The sequence below is a fragment of the Polyodon spathula genome, unplaced genomic scaffold, assembly GCF_017654505.1.
Source record: "Polyodon spathula isolate WHYD16114869_AA unplaced genomic scaffold, ASM1765450v1 scaffolds_900, whole genome shotgun sequence".
NCBI classification, from domain to species: domain Eukaryota; kingdom Metazoa; phylum Chordata; class Actinopteri; order Acipenseriformes; family Polyodontidae; genus Polyodon; species Polyodon spathula.
In genome coordinates, this window is record NW_024472387.1 from 29,585 (window position 1) to 47,294 (window position 17,710).

The following is a 17,710-nucleotide window of genomic DNA, read 5'->3' on the forward strand; positions in this document are numbered from 1 at the left end:
GTTTGCTCTTGTGTTCGCAGCTCAGCTGAAAATCGACATCTCCCCAGCGCCGGAGAGCCCCCATTACTGCCTGTCTCCTGAGCTACTGCATGTGAAGCCCTATCCTGACCTTCGGGTGAGACCCACCAAAGAGGTGCTGGAGTTCCCAGCCCGGGAGGTCTACACCCCCTGCACCACATACAGGTCAGCGCCCGGGGGGGAGGCGGGGAGAGGCGGGATTCAAGCACAGACAACATACAGTCCGTCCTCCTCTGCCACAGCTGCCAGTGTAAAAGCCACTTAAAAAGTGACCCGAATCCCATAGTTTTTATCTCGATTGGATAACTAAAACTCAAAACTGTGATATCCAGCTCCGGGGTGTATTGCAGGGATGGCAATAAGACTCCCGTTGCACAGCAGTTTCACCCATTCCAACTTTGCTACGAGCTTGATCAGCCGCAGTGTGTCTAGGGAACAAGCTCAGGTGTGCGTCTTATTAAACTCCTAGTAAAACCAGGAATGGATCAAACTGCGGTGCAACGGGAGCCTTGTTTCCAGCCCTGTTAAGGAAGCTGAACTCCTGGGTACACAGCTTGAGAGGTCTGATCTAGCCTATATCACTATATTCCCGTGACGAATCAGTGTGCCGCTGCTACTCCACAGATAGCCTGTCTCTGATGATGAGGTATATCTGTGCGGCTAAAAACAAAATCATGAAATGGAAAGTTACAGCCGGGGAGAGTAATTGGCTTGGCAGTGGGGCAGTTTAAACCAGAACAAAAACAATTCAGATGCCTTTTTCTTTAATGGTTTTTTTTATTAACTTGGTTTTATAAATTGGAACATTTATTTTCTTCAAGTTGTGAGGTTTTATATATTGCTACATACTTTACAGTAATATAAAAAACAAACAGACGACAGCAGAACAAAGAAATAAGAAAGCTATATATATACACACACACACACACACGCTAATCATATGTACGATGCAAGCACAACAGGTCAGCAACTACATACTAATCCTGTGCTGGTTTGAAATCCGCTTGTACCAGCCACACCTCCCTATACTTTATTAACTGTATAATGCATAGTTAAACAAGAATAAAGCAATAGCACATTTCTAACGTGGTTCCACTTCCACCTCGCACAAGCTGTCCTGATGCAAACACGTTTGACGGCTTTACCGCTTCAACTTCAGAGTGCTGTAAACGGTTTCGCTTTTGATCTTTTGTGATCAAACAAATGAGGAGTCAGCGCAAAGACATTTCAGTGGGCTGTGTCGAATGCATCGGTTTTGAATGCAACAACGCTCTGTTTTTCTGCTTTTAATAAATGCGATGTTTAAATATGTAGAAACGCCCGGTTTTAGACCGTGCAATGCTGTGAAATAAGCCTCTTTTTTTTACCGTGAGAAATACACAGCCCGAATAATAACTATATCCACAGTTTAGCTGAAGTGATCTCGTCGTGGGTTTTCGCGGTGTCTTTAGGGTTCCCTCTGCACGTAGACAAAAAGGTAGATTTTTGGAGCAAAGGAAACCTGGGTGTCGAAGGATGTCTGCCCTTCTCGTTCTGCCCTGTAGAAAGGCGAATGAAACGCAAACCGTCTCTGTTTTTTGAAGGCTTCCTTTCGATTGGAAAGCTAGATAAGCGTTGCCACAATTCTCTCGCTCTGTCACGCTGTTCAAGAGTCAACCTGCAAGCGAAAAAAAACCACCATTAAACAGATGAATTGAAGTTCCACCGTTTATTCCAGCGTTCAGCAGGTTTCGCTCGACCTTTATGAAGGAAAATGGGTTCGCTCTACAAGGGGGATGTTAAACCTCTGGCCAGAGCTGGACGCTGCCCGGTGCTGGGGAAGCGGCAGAAGAGGAAGTCGCTTGCCTGTGTCTCCAGCTGCGAGAGCTGTAGTTGCTGTTGCTCAATCTGTCTCCTCTGACTCTGCACTGAATGCATCAGCGTCTGCAGAGTTTTGTAGTGCTTCAGGCTCTGTGCCTGCAGGGAAAGAGAAGACGACCACGAGATATAAATCACTTTGCCGTGTAGCGTTGTGCTGCAGATTTCGGTTGGTGGGTTTGAGGAGCTTTGATTTGGGCTCCTGTATTGTAGGTTTCATGCTTTTTGTTAAGTTTTAAATGGGTATTACATTAAGTGTCTCTGATCACTGTGTATTTGCATAGTAGTTCCTTAATGCACGTGTACTGCCACATAACCGCAATGATTATGCATAGTTACAATGTACTTTAATCTTTCTGCAAAATGTATAGAAGTACTCGGTTTAATCAGAAAAGGTGTTGGGGAGAGGGTAACCCCTTTTTACCAGATTTAAGCATCTTGAAGTTCTGGACAGTATTTGGGGAGCTCAGACTGATTAATTTCAAGGATGAATAAATTGCGGAGAAGGGAGGGAGGGGCAGGGGAGAAGGGAGCAGGGGCAGAAGGAAGACGGAAGAGTTGCCTTGAGTTGAGAGATGTTCTCGGTCTGTGTTTGCAGTTTGGTCCCCTCCAGGCTGCTCAGGGTTTTCTCCAGACTGGTCACTTTGTTCTGCAGGACCAGCTGATCGTACAGCAGGCTCTTGAACTGCTGGTTAATCTCTGTGGAGCGGCTCTTCAGCTGTGCCTCCTCTTGCTGCTCAGCACATGCAAACACACACAATCGTTACTCTGGCTGTCGTTCAAGGCTCTGCCTCGCTCTGCAAGTTACATGGTTTCGGATGCTGAACTATTGGAATTGGCTATAAAGTTTTGCATCACCCTGTATAAGTTTGCTTTGTAAAGTCGAATAAAACCTGTTAACATATTGAATTACACACTGCTTTGTAGTTTTCCCAGATACTTGAAAAAACAAGTGACATTTCCAAATCTAACAAGAAATACAACTGTGCTACTATTATGGCATCCGGTTTAACTCTGCAGTATTATTATTAATAAGACTGTGAAACATGAAAAGGCTGCGTTCCAGAACTCCTAGATAACGTTCCGATGGAGCTCTCCGGTTCCTTACCTGTAACTGCAGCACGCTGCTCTCCAGCTCGACCCCCGCGTCCTTCGCCTCTCGCACGCTCTTTCCCAGCAGCCCCAGGGTCCTCTCGAACGCGTCCAGGCTGTGGAAGATCTGGGTGAACCTGCTGGAGGTGCCGCGGTACATTTCGCGCAGACCGGCGCTGAACTGGAGCACCCCGTACATCAGGATGTTGACGTCGTCCTCCAAGGCCAGCTGGGGGTGGCCCCCTCCGACACCCTGCCACTGTCCTGCGGGCACCGCCCAGCACGGAGCACCCAGCACCAAGCAGAGCACCCAGACTAGCGAGGCAGACTCCTGCATCCTCATCGTGGTGTTTGAAGCTAAAGCAGACCAGCTCTGAGCTCTCTGCAGATTCCCACAGCTGAAATTAGCTGTTTGCAATTAGTCAGCGAATCAATACCAGAGTGGAACTGAGTTTTATTTGTAAGGAGCTTGCATTACTCTGCAGATCTTTTTTTAAAAGGCTTTTTTTTTTTTCTCTGGGTATTTTGTACAAATGGAGCCTCTCCAAAATTTTAATAAGTAATACTCATTCAAATTCTAATGCAGTAGAGATTAAAAAATAAAAAAAGTCTGTTGCAAACTAAATGCAAATTTTTTTAAAGATTTCCAGTAGATTTAAACTCACTTACTGTACTTCATTAAACCTCCCATCCCTAATGCAGTGACTAGTTGCCTGTATGCTGTTTGCTGCTAAGAGAGAATGTATCGCTGCCCAGTGTGCAGCTTATATTGCTGAGTCAACTGTGTGTGTTTTTATTACTCATATTTTAAGTGGTTATTGGTGCCACCCGCCCCCTTGCAAATAAAAAAAATATATATTTCTCAACGCGACCTCTTAACAGCAATAGTTAACTTTGGATAACTTGATCTATATTTGCAGATGGCCTAGCCTTGACCGTTTACAACAATCAAGCAGAGTTTTAACAGCTAGATGCTGACCCCAGATTTCTGTTTGTGTCCATTGACGAGCTGAACTGGGATCGCGTTGCAAAACGGACAACGCAACTTCTGGACTATTGCAGCAGGTCTCGGACTGTGGCCCTCCTGTTATTTTGAACCTTTTCCTCCAGTGTCATTCTTTGATGTAAGGTTTTGCCTCGCCCTATAGGGTTAATTCATATTGCTTCATGAAACTGCTGGATAGCATTGCATTAACGTGTTGAATTAGACCGCTTTGCAGTTTTCCATACACTTCACAAAAAAACTGATCATTGAAAAATGGGACATTTCAAAACATGAAATACTACTATTATGGCTTCCAGTAGACTTTTTTTTTTGTTTTTGCGATTTTATAATTTCTCAAGTAGTTTCTTTGATTGCATGATGTTAAATAAAAGATCAAAATCCTAAAATTCTAGGTGATGCAAAACTTTTTGGCCATAGCTGTGTGCGTACTGTCTTATAAACTAAACTAAACTGTCCAACACGTCGGGGAGCACTGCATGTTTTGGGGGGAGGTCTACTGCCTCGTCCAGTGGGGGAGCCCCAAACCAAACGCTTCTTTTTCTCACCATCATCATTACGAATGCGGATTTGTGCGCAGTGGGGGGTTGATCCTGCGCTACTGAGACTCGGAAGAGGATTTCGGTATGTCAAGACCTATTTGTGGACCTCGGTCTCCATGCAGTGTGACGTGTGCTAGCTGGCCAGTTGGCTTGGCTCTCCAGTCCTGGTTTACAGGTGGCAGCCTCCCCTCCAGACAGCTGTGGCGCTCCCCTGCAGGTGATGAAATCCCTTTCTGATACGGTCTCCAGTATGGGCTGACCAGTCAGTCTGTTTGCTTAACATCGGCAATTTTGTTGTGGGATTGCATCACTGGCTATCCAGCTCCTCGGCTTGTGCCAGAGCTCAGAAAACAAATATTGCTGGATGCGTTAGACCCTGTTTGCTATAACAAGAAGACGTGACTTATTTAAATTTTAAAACTGTTTTTATGTATTTTTTTTTTTTTTTTACTCCTAAAAGATATTTTTTATTCCGGGACATCTAGAGATATTTAGCGAGTTGGTAGTTTGAGTGAAGTTATCCGGCAACAAACTCTCCGCCCCCAGCTGTGTTGCTTTCCTAGAACAAGGAGAACATTTCGGGGGAGCGTTCTGCTTGCGAGATGTCTTGCACATTAAAAGATTTTTAAAGAGGTGATTATCGATTCAGAGATACCTGGATGTTTAGTAAGGAAGGGGTCTGAGTGAGGAGACAGGAGCAACACAATCCCCTGCCCTAGTCTTGTGATAAATCAATATATACATTTTCATATTACATTCCCCTTAAACTAGAATACATACATTTAATGAAGAGGCATATACAACACTGCTTACTCAAGGGCAAGCTCATTTTTAACAGAATTCTGCTAACTAGTTTTCATCAACGATGCATTTGAATTGAAATTAGGAGTTATTTTTAAAAAATTGAAAAACGGGAGTTGAACCCAGCACTGTGCAGAACAACCCTCCAGCTTTGAACACCGCGCTGTTCACCTGTCGTTCCAGACCACAAAGGAATTCGAGTGCTTCTGTCTGGATGAAATTGGCCTGTGCGCTCCCATGGGGCAGGGCTAGTCTATCCCATCACGCTTCACCCCCAGCAACACGCGTGTTCCTGCAATGCCGTGTCCGGTTACAACAGCCTGCTGATAAGCCAGTGTTTATTTTATCAGAATGTCTTGTACCGCAGTAACCTGGTTTGTTTTGGGACGAGCATTGCATGTTTGTGCACAAACAAGACTAAAAGGTTTTTGAACTTCCAAGGTTCTTCAGTAAAGAATAGAATGGAATAATCTTTTTGTTTGGTTCCTGACTGGAGAAAACCTTGAAACTCTGATGCAATTACAAAACAAAAAAATAAGACACAACTAATTAAGATGATTAACAGGACCCAGTACAGAGTACAGAATTAGTTGTGTGTTGGGGTTCGTTTTTAACTGTGCTAGTGACGGTTTGGAATTAAATAGCTGATCGGTATCTGAACGCTGTTCTGCGAGGGGTCCGTTCTTACGCTGTTCAGATGATTTGAATGGAAGCGTCCTGGCTCAGCAGGAGGTAGGGAACGATTCTTAACGGAGAGCGTGGTCATGTTATGAACCGGGTTCCTTTTTTAATACCTGACCATTTTTTTCTTAGGTAATCTCTGTTGGAATGAACGAATATTAAAATGCGTGTTTGCTTGCTTGCAGGAATCTGCTGCTTGTCTATCCTCAGAACCTGAACTTCAGCAGCAGACAGGGCTCTGTCCGGAACATCTCTGTGAAGGTGCAGTTCATGGCAGGGGAAGACCCAAGCCAGGCCATGCCAGTGAGTAATAATAATAATAATAATAATAATAATAATAATAATAATAATAGCAGGGGTGTCCCATCAATCAATCCCGGTCATGGAGCGCCACGATTCCGCTCCAGGTGGCTTAACAGCTTCAGGATCGACTTCAGGATCTGGAACAAAGACGAGGAGCGGAAGGGCCGACCTCGGCCACCCCTGACCTATAGGCATTTGGAAACCATATTAGCTTATGATAAAGCAGTTTTTGATAAGATAAGCCTGATTGAGCGCACACACAGAACTGGTCTTCGCTAGCTGACGCAGGCCACCAGCTTGCCTGACTCTCTTTTGCTCTTTTGTTGCAGGTTATATTTGGCAAGTCGAGCTGCGGGGAGTTTTACAGAGAGGCCTACACTCCAGTGGTATACCATAACAAGTGAGCGATGGTTTTGTCTTCCTGTAAGACACAGAGAAGTTGAAAGAACAAGTAGCTTCAAAATACACTTTCCTGCCTTTTTAACCCCCCTTACCTTTCCGTGATGTTTGCAAGCATTCCCAGTCTTTGTGCAATTGCTGTTTTCTCTTTCAGTTTTATGTCTTGATCAGTTATATATTTTGACTGGCACAGGCTCTGTACCATATCCACGGTTAAGTGTTGCATCACCCTATCGAACGAACCAATCAGGATAGTTAACTGTGTCCTGGTCCTAAAATTCTATAGGGTGATGCTAAACTTTTGTAGCTGTAGAGCGCGCTGGCTCTTCTATAATGGCCGATCTAGTGCTTTGTTAAATAGGTCCGTGGCAGACAGCTGTCGAAGCAGTCGTACCTGCTCTGAAGTCTCTCTCTCTCCCCCTCCCTCCCCTGGGGCAGGTCTCCGGAGTTTTATGAGGAGATGAAGATGAAGATCCCAGCTAACCTGACTGATAACCACCACCTGCTGTTCACCTTCTACCACATCAGCTGCCAGCAGAAGCAGAACACCCCTCTGGAGACCCCCGTGGGGTACACGGTGAGTGCCAGACCCCCGGGGGTCCCCGAGACCTGCATCGCTAACTGCGCTGAACTGCACAGCAGCTTCACCCAGTCCAGGTTTCACTATGAGCGTGATTCAGTCCCAGCGTGTAGGTGACAAGCTTGGGTGCGTCTTCGCAGTAGTAAAACCCGGTGTGGATCGGACTGCTCTGCAGTGGGAGTCGGGTCCTTGTATTTGCGTGGGTAACGCTGTGTGTTCTGCTCCCCCCTCAGTGGATCCCGCTAATGCAGCACGGCCGCCTCCGGACCGGCACCTTCAGCCTGCCAGTGTCTGTGGAGAAGCCTCCTCCCAGCTACTCCGTCCTCACTCCTGACGTAAGCCCCGACCGGCCCCTCCTCCTCCAGCATGCGTTTCATTGGGTTCCCTGCTTCATTCACAAAGGCAGGCTTTTCAGTGCTGTCAGCTCCACCTGCTCATTGCTGTGCTGTGCTGTGCTACAGATATGCTATGCTATGCTATGCTATGCTATGCTATGCTATGCTATGCTATGCTGTGCTATGCTATGCTATGCTATGCTATGCTATGCTATGCTATGCTATGCTATGCTGTACTGTGCTGTGGTGTGCTACAGCTATGCTATGTTATGATGCTATGCTATGCTATGCTATGCTATGCTGTGCTATGCTGTGCTGTGCTTTGCTGTGCTGTGCTGTGCTGTGGTGCGCTACAGCTCTGCTATGCTATGCTATGTAATGCTGTGCTGTGCTGAGCTGTGCTGTGCTGTGCTACAGCTATAGCTGTAATAATAGTACAGTATTTCATGCTAGATTTCGGAATGTCACATTTTTCAATTTGAGTCAGTTTTTCATTAATGGAAAGGTTTTTAGCAGGTTTTTTTTGTGTTCAGCAGGTTTCATTCAACTTTATAAAGCAGAATCAGTTAATTCTACAGGGCGATGCCGTAGCGGTGTGCTGCACTGCACTGCACTGCACTATAGAGAAGATGCAGCCAAACCATTTAAAAGATCTCGGCCGCAAATTGCTGTCTGGAATGAGGAAACCAAAGACCACTTAGTGCAGAATTGAGCTGGTTTCAGGACGGAGCGATCGCGTTATTACAGCTGGAATTGTTTTGATTTTTATAAATTTGATTTTTTTTCCCTTTTGCACTTGCTGCCACAAACCTGGGTGTTTTGTGTTCCAGGTGCAGCTGCCCGGTATGAAGTGGGTGGACAATCACAAAGCAGTCTTCAATGTGGAAGTGATCGCTGCCTCCTCTGTGCACACACAGGTGAGCGTGATTGGAAGGAGACACCAGAAGCGAAACCCAATCCCTCTGTTTGCTCTTCAGCGATCCTGTCGGGATCTCGTTCGCAAAACGCTGGATCGGAATTCTAACTTCAAACGAAATCGTGGGGTCAATTTTTTTTTTTTTTTATTCCCCCTGGTTTTTCAATACTAGTTCCTGAAATCGATCCTGGTTCTAGTGTGTTCTTAAAAAGATAACAAAAAGAAAACTTCAAACGTTTTTAAACGCGTTTTTTTTTATCCTGATGTTGTTTTATTTGGTCATGGAACAACCTTCAGAAACACTTTAAAATTGTCTGATTTATATATCATTAAGAGATTTAAAAAAAAATATCAGGTTTGAAATTTTATTTCAGATAAATGCACGTTTGTTTTAATTCATTTTAAAGTTGCAAATAATCCAGTGGAATGGTGTTATTATTTTTTGAAATGTTCATGTTAATCTGTGTAGTTCTCTGTGTGTGATTTTGTTTCAGTATTGCTGCCTTCTTGGCCAGGTCTCTCTTGAAAAAGAGATTTTGAATCTCACTGACTTCTTGGGTAAATAAAATAAAAAATCAGTGGGCCTGCATGAACGCTTGAAACTGCCTCGCCCTGCCTTGCGTAACCGCGCTGAATCCCCGTGCCGCCTGTGTGCGCGCGCGGGCCGTGTCTCCCCTCTCTTTGCTCAGGACGCACAGCTGGATAAGTTCTTCACACTGGTGCACGTGCTGGAGGAGTACTGCTTCCCCTTCCGCCTCAAAGACGTCATCATCACGGAGAACAACGTGGAGGCCGAGCTCAAGTCCAGCATCTCCCAGATCAGGAACGCCAATCTGGAGACGGCCGTGCGCTTCGTCCACCAGATCCTCAACAAACTGATCCTGCTCATTGTGCGCCCCCCAGTCATCGGGGGCCAGATCGGTACGTGGGATTCGCGCTGGTATGATAATCGGTTCTTATTTTCTCTAGTGATTACTCCAGGGAGGCTCGGTGAAAGTTCCTGTCCTTTTTACCAACCTCTTATGTCAATCACAGTCTATCGTTGTAGCACTGATTTTTATATATAAAGTTGCGACAGATTATAAAGTGAAAGAATAGTTTTTATCAATTGCTGCTAACATGGTGTTGCTGTTCAATATCTTCAAAGCGAATCGCACCTTGTTTGACGTTATATAATGGATTTAAAGGACCTGTTTTGAATTTGGCTCTGCAGTGAATCTGGGCCGGGCTGCCTTTGAAGCCATGGCGCTGCTTGTGAACAAAATCCACAAGGATCTGGAAGGGAGCCAGGACCAGCATGGCCGAAACAGCCTCCTGGCATCTTACATCCACTACTGCTTCCACCTGCCCAGCCAGGAGTCGGGTCTGCTGGGCAGCAGTGAGTAACAGTGCTGTCTGTAGCAGAGGCTGCAGGGGGATGGGGAGCGCAACATATCTCCTTTCCTTAAGCAGAGAGACCCTCTGAGTTTCACAGCTGCGTTTCCAGATCTGAAAGGGTTCAGCTGTACTTACTGGACCCTCACTTTGGGTTGTGAGAGAGTTGGATTTAGAAATGCTGAAAAGGAACTTGAATCCAGTGACCAAAGCTTTTTGGACCAGAAGTCTTTATCGATGTCTAAATTCAGTAACAAACGTTTTGGCAATTTATTTTGCAGTGTCTAACTGTAAACTATTTTTTATAGTTCTGAGACTAGCATCCGATCCAATTTTAACAGTGCATTGAAAAAGACTTCTAGTCGAAACGTTTGTCATGGAGTTTGTCTCTTTTAGTGTTTCTAAACTCTGCACTATTGAGGGTTTCAGAGTTACGGACGGGTTGTGACAAATCGTTCTTTAGCTGCTGTGAGAATCGGAGCTGTCTGGCTGGCTTTTTTGTTGCTTTCCCTGCCGACTCCAGCCGTGTCTCGCTGACTCCACGCTGTCCTGTTTTGCTTCCCCAGTGATGGGCAGCCCCCCGTACGGAGGTCCCATCCAGTGCGCCACCTTGTCCCGCGCCACGGGCCGACCCAGCAGCCTCAACCTGTCCCGGTCCAGGAGCATCAGCAACAGCAACCCAGACCTGACCAGCACGCCCACCTCCCCAGATGAGGAGGTGCAGAAGATCATCGGAACCAAGGTGTGGGGCGCTGCGCTCCCTTATACCGCGCTGTGGCCAGGAGCCGTAGCTGAGAGACAGTCAGGCATTGCTCCCACTGTCTGGTGCTTCAGGCTTCAGCTGCCAAGTTATAGTAATCTGTATTCTTTCCCAGCACTAGCTTGCGTGATGAGAATCTTTTAAATGCTCCGCATTTGTTAAAACGGCTTTAAATTCTTTTAAACACCTGCTCTGAGTCTGAGATATTTCACTTTTTTTTTTTTTTTTGTAATGCATGATCGGGTTTGCAAATGAATTAAGTTTTATTTACATGTTATGATTATATTAGAATTGCCTTTTGAGTGGATCTCGATTCCTGCCTTGAACACGAAGGGCTGACGCTTTCAGTCTCTCGCGATGCTGATTCGATAAGCCCTAAATAAGAGACCAAGAATTGCCGTGCGGTTTCTGTGGAGGCAGTCCTTGCGTTCTGTTATACGCCAAAATCTAAAGTTGCTGTGTCTGCAGAACTCTGGGACGTGGTCTTGCAAGGTAACAACCTTCTTGAATACTTTAAATTCAGCATAACAAATAACGACATTCCTTCTTGAAGCTCACCTTCATCTAAATGCAGCCAGAACGAGGTCATTCTACAGCTAACGGCCATCGCCTAGAATTTTAGGATTGAGACTTTTTTTTTTAAACTATATGAACATAATTTTAGATCTTACATCATGTAGTCTTAAGAAACTAGACAATTATATCTACTGGAACCCATAATAGTAGAGTATCTCTTGTTTAGATTTTGAAATGTCTGATTTTTTAAATTGTCTCTTTTTCCATCAAGTATCTGGAAAAACTACAGCACGGTGTGTAATTCGGTATGTTAACGTAACATTATTCAGCAGGTTTCACTCGACTTCATGAAACAACATTAGTTAATTCTGTAGGGTGATGCTAAACTTTTTTGGCCAGAGCTCTACACTCACATGATCTGCTCTACACAGTAGAGCTCTGATTAGCCTCCCCTGACCTGTACACGGGGCAGCACTCACGGGACGACCCTGTCAAGCCAAGTGGACCCACTGCAACAACCGGGCATAGTCTGCTGAAAACAAACGGGCCAGCGGTTTGGTTTTTTTTTTTTTTTTGCTTGTGTTTTTGGGGGATATGGATGGATTTTCCTGTAAGTTTCAAGCTGGAGTGGTCTTTCTGAGATGGGATACCTGATTGATCCGCCTCTCTTCTCCCTCTCTCCCTCTCTCTCTGCCTGTCTGTCTGTGGTGCTGCTCTTCTCTCTCTCTCTCTCTCTCTCTCTCTCTCTCTCTCTCTCTCTCTCGGATGGCTGCAGGGGATTGATCGATCTCACTCTTGGGTTAATTCTGCTTACGCTCCAGGGGGTGCCAGAGCTGTACTGCGCAGAAACCACCCCAACTCCAGCTGTGACCTCAAGCAGGTGCTCTACCAATGAACCTCTGTGTGTGTGTGTGTGTGTGTGTGTGTGTGTGTCCCGTTCTGATAAAACTGCTGGGAACACTCAAAGCATAAGCATTCGTTCAAATGTATTTATTCAGTGGCGCTCTCTTTCCTATAGACCTCTGTGCAGCTCTGCAGTGTTGAGAGTGGAGCTCTCTTTCCTATAGACCTCTGTGCAGCTCTGCAGTGTTGAGAGTGGAGCTCTCTTTCCTATAGACCTCTGTGCAGCTCTGCAGTGTTGAGAGTGGAGCTCTCTTTCCTATAGACCTCTGTGCAGCTCTGCAGTGCTGAGAGTGGAGTTGTCTTTCCTGGTCTGCATGCTGTCTATCGAGGCATCAGTAAGCACGTCTCAGAAGTGCCGCGCCCACACGTCTGCAGGCCGCTTTTTCTTTTCTGTTTCTGCAGTTTCTTGCTTCATTTCTCCGACACTCATTTCAGAAACACGGCACAGTGGCTCCAGCGCAGGGGAGCACGAGGGGAGCAGTGCTGCCAGCTTGGTGTGTGTTGATCATTGGTCATGTTTTTAGAGTTTCGTCATCCCCATCCCCATCCATTCCTTCTTAATCACCGTCGGGGTTCAAACCCTGGATAGGTGTGGCAGGCGTCCGATTGCACAGGCGATGATTATTATTATTATTATTATTAGTTATTTTAATCAATATTTGTGCAAAACCTACTTTATTATAATTTATTTTGGGCCACTTTAATAGCAATAATAATAATAATAATAATAATAATAAAGTTCAGTCAAGCAGCGTTTAACCATTAACACATCGATCTCTTGCCATCATCAGTCATTCAGCTTCTCTCCTCTTTTTCTCCCTCTTTGCTCCATTGCTCCCCGGCCCTGTCTCCCATCATCCTCCTCCTCTCCCTGCACAGGCTGCAGAGTGGACTCCAAACCGCATGTCTGCCTTTGTCAACACCTCTTACTCCTCATCCAGCCAGGCACGCCAGACCGCCAGAAAGGTAGAGGACCAGCTCCATGTTCACTGCCCTCCCTCTCCCTCGCCCTCGCCCTCTACCTCGCCCTCGCCCTCTCCCGGCTCCCTCCTGCAAAGCACCGGGCCACATTTCCTGAGACTCTTTGCAGAAGTGAACCGGTCTATTGACACATTCTTATGTCTGCCACCGTGTGTATCAAGCGTTGCTGTGTGTAGGGCTGCTCTGACTTGAACCTGCTGTTAGACTTTGCTGTCTTTTTAGCTTCACACTGCAGCACACTAGCATTAAATGTTGAGAGAGGGGATGTAAAGTTGGAAATTTATTTTTACGAAATTAAGAATCAGATCTTTCTGAGGGGGAGCGGTAGGCAGTGATACTGAAGTTAACAAGAGGCAGGGAGGGAAAAGGGTTTTTTTCAAAATCTTAGCAGCCAGTTATTTGAAGGGCTGATAAAGGTGTGTGTGTTCATGCATTCTCCAGTCTGTGTTAATGCTTGTGTGTGTTATTGCGTCTCTCTCTCTCTGTGTGTAGTTGCTCCATGAAGAGCTGGCACTGCAGTGGGTTGTCAGCACAAGTTCTGTGAAAGAGGCTTCCTTGCAACAAGCGTGGTTCTTTTTCCAGCTCATGGTACGTACCTCCTAGTTAATCCAGGATTCTCAGTCTTTCAGCACCAAGCACTGTCACTGTGCAGCACATTGCCAGGGTCTTGTGTGCTGGCAGGTGCCGCAAAGATCGTACCTGAGATTCACGAAGCTGGCCCTGTTGCACCTGGAGGAGTTGCAGAGTGCAACCCCTGCCTTGTGTGAAAGAGGCTTTCCCCAGCATTCGATTTGGCTTGAGCGATCCCAGCGCCATGGTTTATAATTGAGTCTAGGGTTGGTTGTCATGCGATTGAACTTTCGAATGGGAGTTTCTACAGATTTGCAAATCCTAAACAATTCAAGCATGCATATTCAAGGAATTTGTATATAAAGGCAGTTTTTTCTCGAACCCGCCGCTGTGTTCTCGCAGGTGAAGAGCATGGCCCATCACCTGTTCCTGACCGACAAGCTCGACACGCCCCGCAAGACCAGGTTCCCGGACCGCTTCGTGGACGACATCTCAGCCCTGGTGTGCACTGTCAGCACTGACATCGCTGGCCGCTTCCACAAGGTAGAGGCTCCCCTTCTCTGTGTTAGCAAGACAGTAGCAATGCCCAGTCCGGAGGGGGAATAGTCTGTATATAGAGAGGTTTCATCAGTGGCATTTTAAGTGCAGTTGCTGCTCTCGTGTTGTAATGGGGTCAGGAATTGGGGATGTAAAGCTTGCAGCTGTTTGCTGAGCTAAAAGTAAAGTCCTTGGTAGTTTGTAAATTAGTTCACCTGCCCTTTTGTTTGCACAGTAGCCTTTCCTGTGCTTCTAAAGCGGTTTCCTCTCCCTCTCCTCTCCCCCCTCTCTCTCTTCAGGATGTGGAGCTGGTTGAGCGTTTGAACACCAGCCTGGCTTTCTTCATCAACGACCTGCTCTCGCTGATGGACAGGGGCTTCGTCTTCAACCTCATCCGCTCTTACTGCAAACAGGTGAGATGCTTTCCTCCTGTTGTAATGTAGTAAATTTGACAACTGAAGAATGCGTTCGTTTTTAAATCAACCTTCAACTTGTCCCTCTCTTTTTCACTCCCCCCTCCTCCTCCTCCTCTCCTCCTACTCTCCATCTCTTTCTCTCTCTCTCTCTCTCTCTCGTGGCAGATTGGAAACAAACTCCAGACTAGTCAGAACCCCAATGCTCTGACTGCTCTTCGGATGGACTTCACCCGAATAGTGTGCAGTCATGAGCACTACATCACTCTGAACCTGCCCTGCAGCACCCTGAGCCCCCCCGCCTCGCCCTCCCCCTCCATCTCCTCCGCCACCTCGCAGGTACCTCTCGCACTCGAGCGCCCCGCCCCCCCCTCTCCATCTCCTCCCAGGTACCTCTGAACCACCAAGCGCTCTCTCTCTCTCTCTCTCTCTTTCTGCAGGGCTCGGCTTTCTCCAGCTTGCAGCAGGACCTGCGGATCGCCAACATGTTCGAGTTGTCAGTGCCATTCCGCCAGCAGCACTTCCTGTCCGGTCTCCTCCTCACCGATCTGGCCCTGATTCTGGATCCCGACGGAGAGGGGTGAGAGAGGGGCACCCTCCCCCGAATCTGTCCGCACCAGCCCTGCTGTTTCAATGAGCGCCCCTCTGCTGTTCTTTATATTGGCTCTGAAGCATCGACTGTGAAAACTGTGTGATCTTACTCGCAGTGCATTTCTATTCACTGTGTACAGCTCTGGGCAAAAGTTTTGCATCACTCTACAGAATGAAGTCATTGTGCTTCATAACGTTGAATGAAACCTGCTGAATAATGCTGCAGTAATCTTGAATTACACACCAGCGCTTTCTAGTTTTCCAGATACTAAGATAATTCCAGATAATTTTGTAGTTTCTTTGATTTTGCATAAAATAAAAGATCTAATTCTGTTCACGTAGTTTTTTTTATTTAATTATATGTCAATCCTAAAATTCTAGGTGATGCAAAACTTGTGCAGTTTGGAAAGAAACACATTGCACAGTACTGACGGTTTCAGTTTTTAGCTGTCTAAGGTTCGTGGTAATCGGCATGTCGGCCCAAACGGCTGCATCTAGCGACGTTCGCGTCGCTGTGAGGTTAATGTCTGGTGCGTGCAGCATTCACGTAGTTTTGATTTAATTAAAATAAATAACAGCACTGTCATGTCTTTTTGGTTTGGTTGCAGGGACGAGCATTTTAAACAGTTCAAGGCGTTGTTAACCCGCACTGTAATCTTGCTAGTTTTGCGGCGCTGCTCTGCTCTCATGTTTCTCTGCTCGCTCCCTTCCTTTTTCTCAGGGTTTTTTTCCTGCACAAGAAAGCGATCGGCGCCGTGCACAACCTGCTCTGCAGCCACGACTCGGACCCGCGCTACACCGACCGCCAGGTCCGTGCCCACGTGGCTCAGCTCTACCTGCCACTCATCGGCATCGTCATGGAGACCCTGCCCCAGCTCTATGACTTCACAGGTGGGTGTGGTCTCAGTTTAAACCGTTCTCATTTGAGAATTTTTTTTTTTTTTTTTTTTTAAATTGGAGCATTTATTTTTTTGTCAAGGTATGAACTGTTTTGAAAGGTAGTGTGGGTGGGTGGGTGTGTGTTTTATTAAGGTCAGGATTTGGAAAGTTCTGTTTGCTTTTGTTTAACTGCATGCTTGCTCAAATTGCAAAAGTGAAGTATTTCGATGGAGAAGAAGCACTTCTGTGCTGACCCGCTCGTCAGTGCCTGATCTGCTCTCGTGTTTTGAAAGGTAGTGTGGGTGGGTGGGTGTGTGTTTGATTAAGGTCAGGATTTGGAAAGTTCTGTTTGCTTTTGTTTAACTGCATGCTTGCTCAAATTGCAAAAGTGAAGTATTTCGATGGAGAAGAAGCACTTCTGTGCTGACCCGCTCGTCAGTGCCTGACGCCTGCTGGTGAAACACGGTATTTCAGTAGCAGTCTGTGACAAACCTGTTTTTCCAGTCAGGTAGTGCCCTCTAGTGTGCAGAAGATGCAGGACAGGCTAACCAAACTGCATATGGCATTCACCCCTCTGCTGTCACGGGGCAAAACACAAATTTTTATAGCTGGCTGTGGCTACCGCTGCAGAGGGATGGTAGCCCTCTTATAATGCTCTTGACATCAGCTGCTTTTGTCAGTGTTAACGAAACTGGCTGTTGTGTTGTTTCTGCAAGTAATCAAGCCCAAGGGGAATACCGTGCAACCTTTATGGGTCGATTTGCAATGGTTGCCGTGCTTGACTCTGTGTTCCGTTGTTGTCTGGCGCACAGAGAGCCATGCCCCGCGAGTTCGCCACGCCTCGGCGCCGGGGGATGACGTCGACTCGGACAGCGGCAGCATGATCAGTCAGTCTGTCGCCATGGCGATCGCGGGCTCCCCTCTGCCTCACTACAAGACCCACCCCTTCCAGCTGCCCGCTGTGGTAAGAGAGACCTGCCGTGGTGCAGCGTCCCGCACAGACTCTGCTCTAGAGATCGCTTGCACCGCAGTGTACTGGCGGATATAGACTCTGTAGCAGTCGCTGTAGCTTATTTATTTATCACAGGTATTACAGGGCAGTACAAGGTTACAATGCAAGATTAATAGTTTAAATCTTGTAGTTTACAGTCAGGGCAAAGAATACCACTAAAATACCATATGAGATAGGATGCAACAAGTTAGGATTACAGCGAATTTATATCTACAATGATACAGAAGTAGTGCAAGGATAGTGCATCAGCTGAGGATCCAGTAAGAGAGTGCTGAGGTCAGGAATCCAGTTAAGAGATGATGTCATTGAATGGGATGCAGTTAAGAGATGATGTCGTGTCAAAGCAGTTGTAACCGGCTGGCTTCTCTGTCTGCCTGTCTGTCCCTCAGCCGCCCCGGCAGTACAGCTCGCTCTCCGCGGAGTCCAGCCGCAATCTGCTGGTCTGCTTCCTGTGGGTGCTGAAGAACGCGGACGAGGACGATCTGGAGAAGTGGTTCTCGGAGCTGTCCGTGCTTCACATCAACCGGCTGCTGGACCTGCTGCACCTCTGTGTGTCCTGCTTCGAGTACAAGGTGCAGCTGGCCTGCCTGTCTGTCTGTTCGGTGGCATGTGTCTGTATTTTTCTGCCTGTGCGGTAGTTTGTGTGC

At 46.6% G+C, this 17,710-nt stretch overlaps 2 protein-coding genes across 10 annotated transcripts in view; one reads left to right on the top strand and one right to left on the bottom strand.

Annotated features, from left to right (window-relative positions):
• LOC121309144 (dedicator of cytokinesis protein 7-like) overlaps nucleotides 1-17,710 on the top strand; it is a 44,288-nt gene that overhangs the window by 15,929 nt on the left and 10,649 nt on the right. For 5 of the 9 annotated variants that reach the window (XM_041242047.1, XM_041242049.1, XM_041242043.1 and 2 more), the window contains 19 exons: nucleotides 21-183; nucleotides 6,180-6,297; nucleotides 6,627-6,697; nucleotides 7,135-7,273; nucleotides 7,510-7,611; nucleotides 8,442-8,528; nucleotides 9,217-9,448; nucleotides 9,741-9,905; nucleotides 10,468-10,643; nucleotides 11,953-12,057; nucleotides 12,960-13,046; nucleotides 13,554-13,649; nucleotides 14,034-14,174; nucleotides 14,468-14,581; nucleotides 14,750-14,920; nucleotides 15,022-15,161; nucleotides 15,894-16,063; nucleotides 16,864-17,015; nucleotides 17,453-17,635. In XM_041242047.1, coding sequence (XP_041097981.1) covers nucleotides 21-183; nucleotides 6,180-6,297; nucleotides 6,627-6,697; nucleotides 7,135-7,273; nucleotides 7,510-7,611; nucleotides 8,442-8,528; nucleotides 9,217-9,448; nucleotides 9,741-9,905; nucleotides 10,468-10,643; nucleotides 11,953-12,057; nucleotides 12,960-13,046; nucleotides 13,554-13,649; nucleotides 14,034-14,174; nucleotides 14,468-14,581; nucleotides 14,750-14,920; nucleotides 15,022-15,161; nucleotides 15,894-16,063; nucleotides 16,864-17,015; nucleotides 17,453-17,635 — 2,612 coding nt within the window. The remainder of the gene's footprint in view (nucleotides 1-20; nucleotides 184-6,179; nucleotides 6,298-6,626; nucleotides 6,698-7,134; nucleotides 7,274-7,509; nucleotides 7,612-8,441; nucleotides 8,529-9,216; nucleotides 9,449-9,740; nucleotides 9,906-10,467; nucleotides 10,644-11,952; nucleotides 12,058-12,959; nucleotides 13,047-13,553; nucleotides 13,650-14,033; nucleotides 14,175-14,467; nucleotides 14,582-14,749; nucleotides 14,921-15,021; nucleotides 15,162-15,893; nucleotides 16,064-16,863; nucleotides 17,016-17,452; nucleotides 17,636-17,710) is intronic. The other 4 variants (XM_041242051.1, XM_041242046.1, XM_041242050.1 and 1 more) reach the window with 2 other exon arrangements.
• Nucleotides 1,970-3,714, bottom strand: angptl8 (angiopoietin like 8). The gene is made up of 2 exons (XM_041242052.1): nucleotides 2,984-3,714; nucleotides 1,970-2,608 (listed from the first exon to the last, which is right to left on the bottom strand). The coding sequence occupies exons 1-2, from the start codon at nucleotides 3,308-3,310 to the stop codon at nucleotides 2,357-2,359; spliced, it is 579 nt and encodes a 192-aa protein (XP_041097986.1). The 5' UTR covers nucleotides 3,311-3,714; the 3' UTR covers nucleotides 1,970-2,356.

Coding starts and splice junctions, on each gene's coding strand:
- angptl8 (XM_041242052.1), bottom strand. CDS start 3,310: ATGAGGATGCAGGAGTCTGCCTCGCTAGTCTGGGTGCTCTGCTTGGTG. Junction 2,609..2,983: donor GCAGCGTGCTGCAGTTACAG/GTAAGGAACCGG, acceptor TGTGCTGAGCAG/CAAGAGGAGGCACAGCTGAA.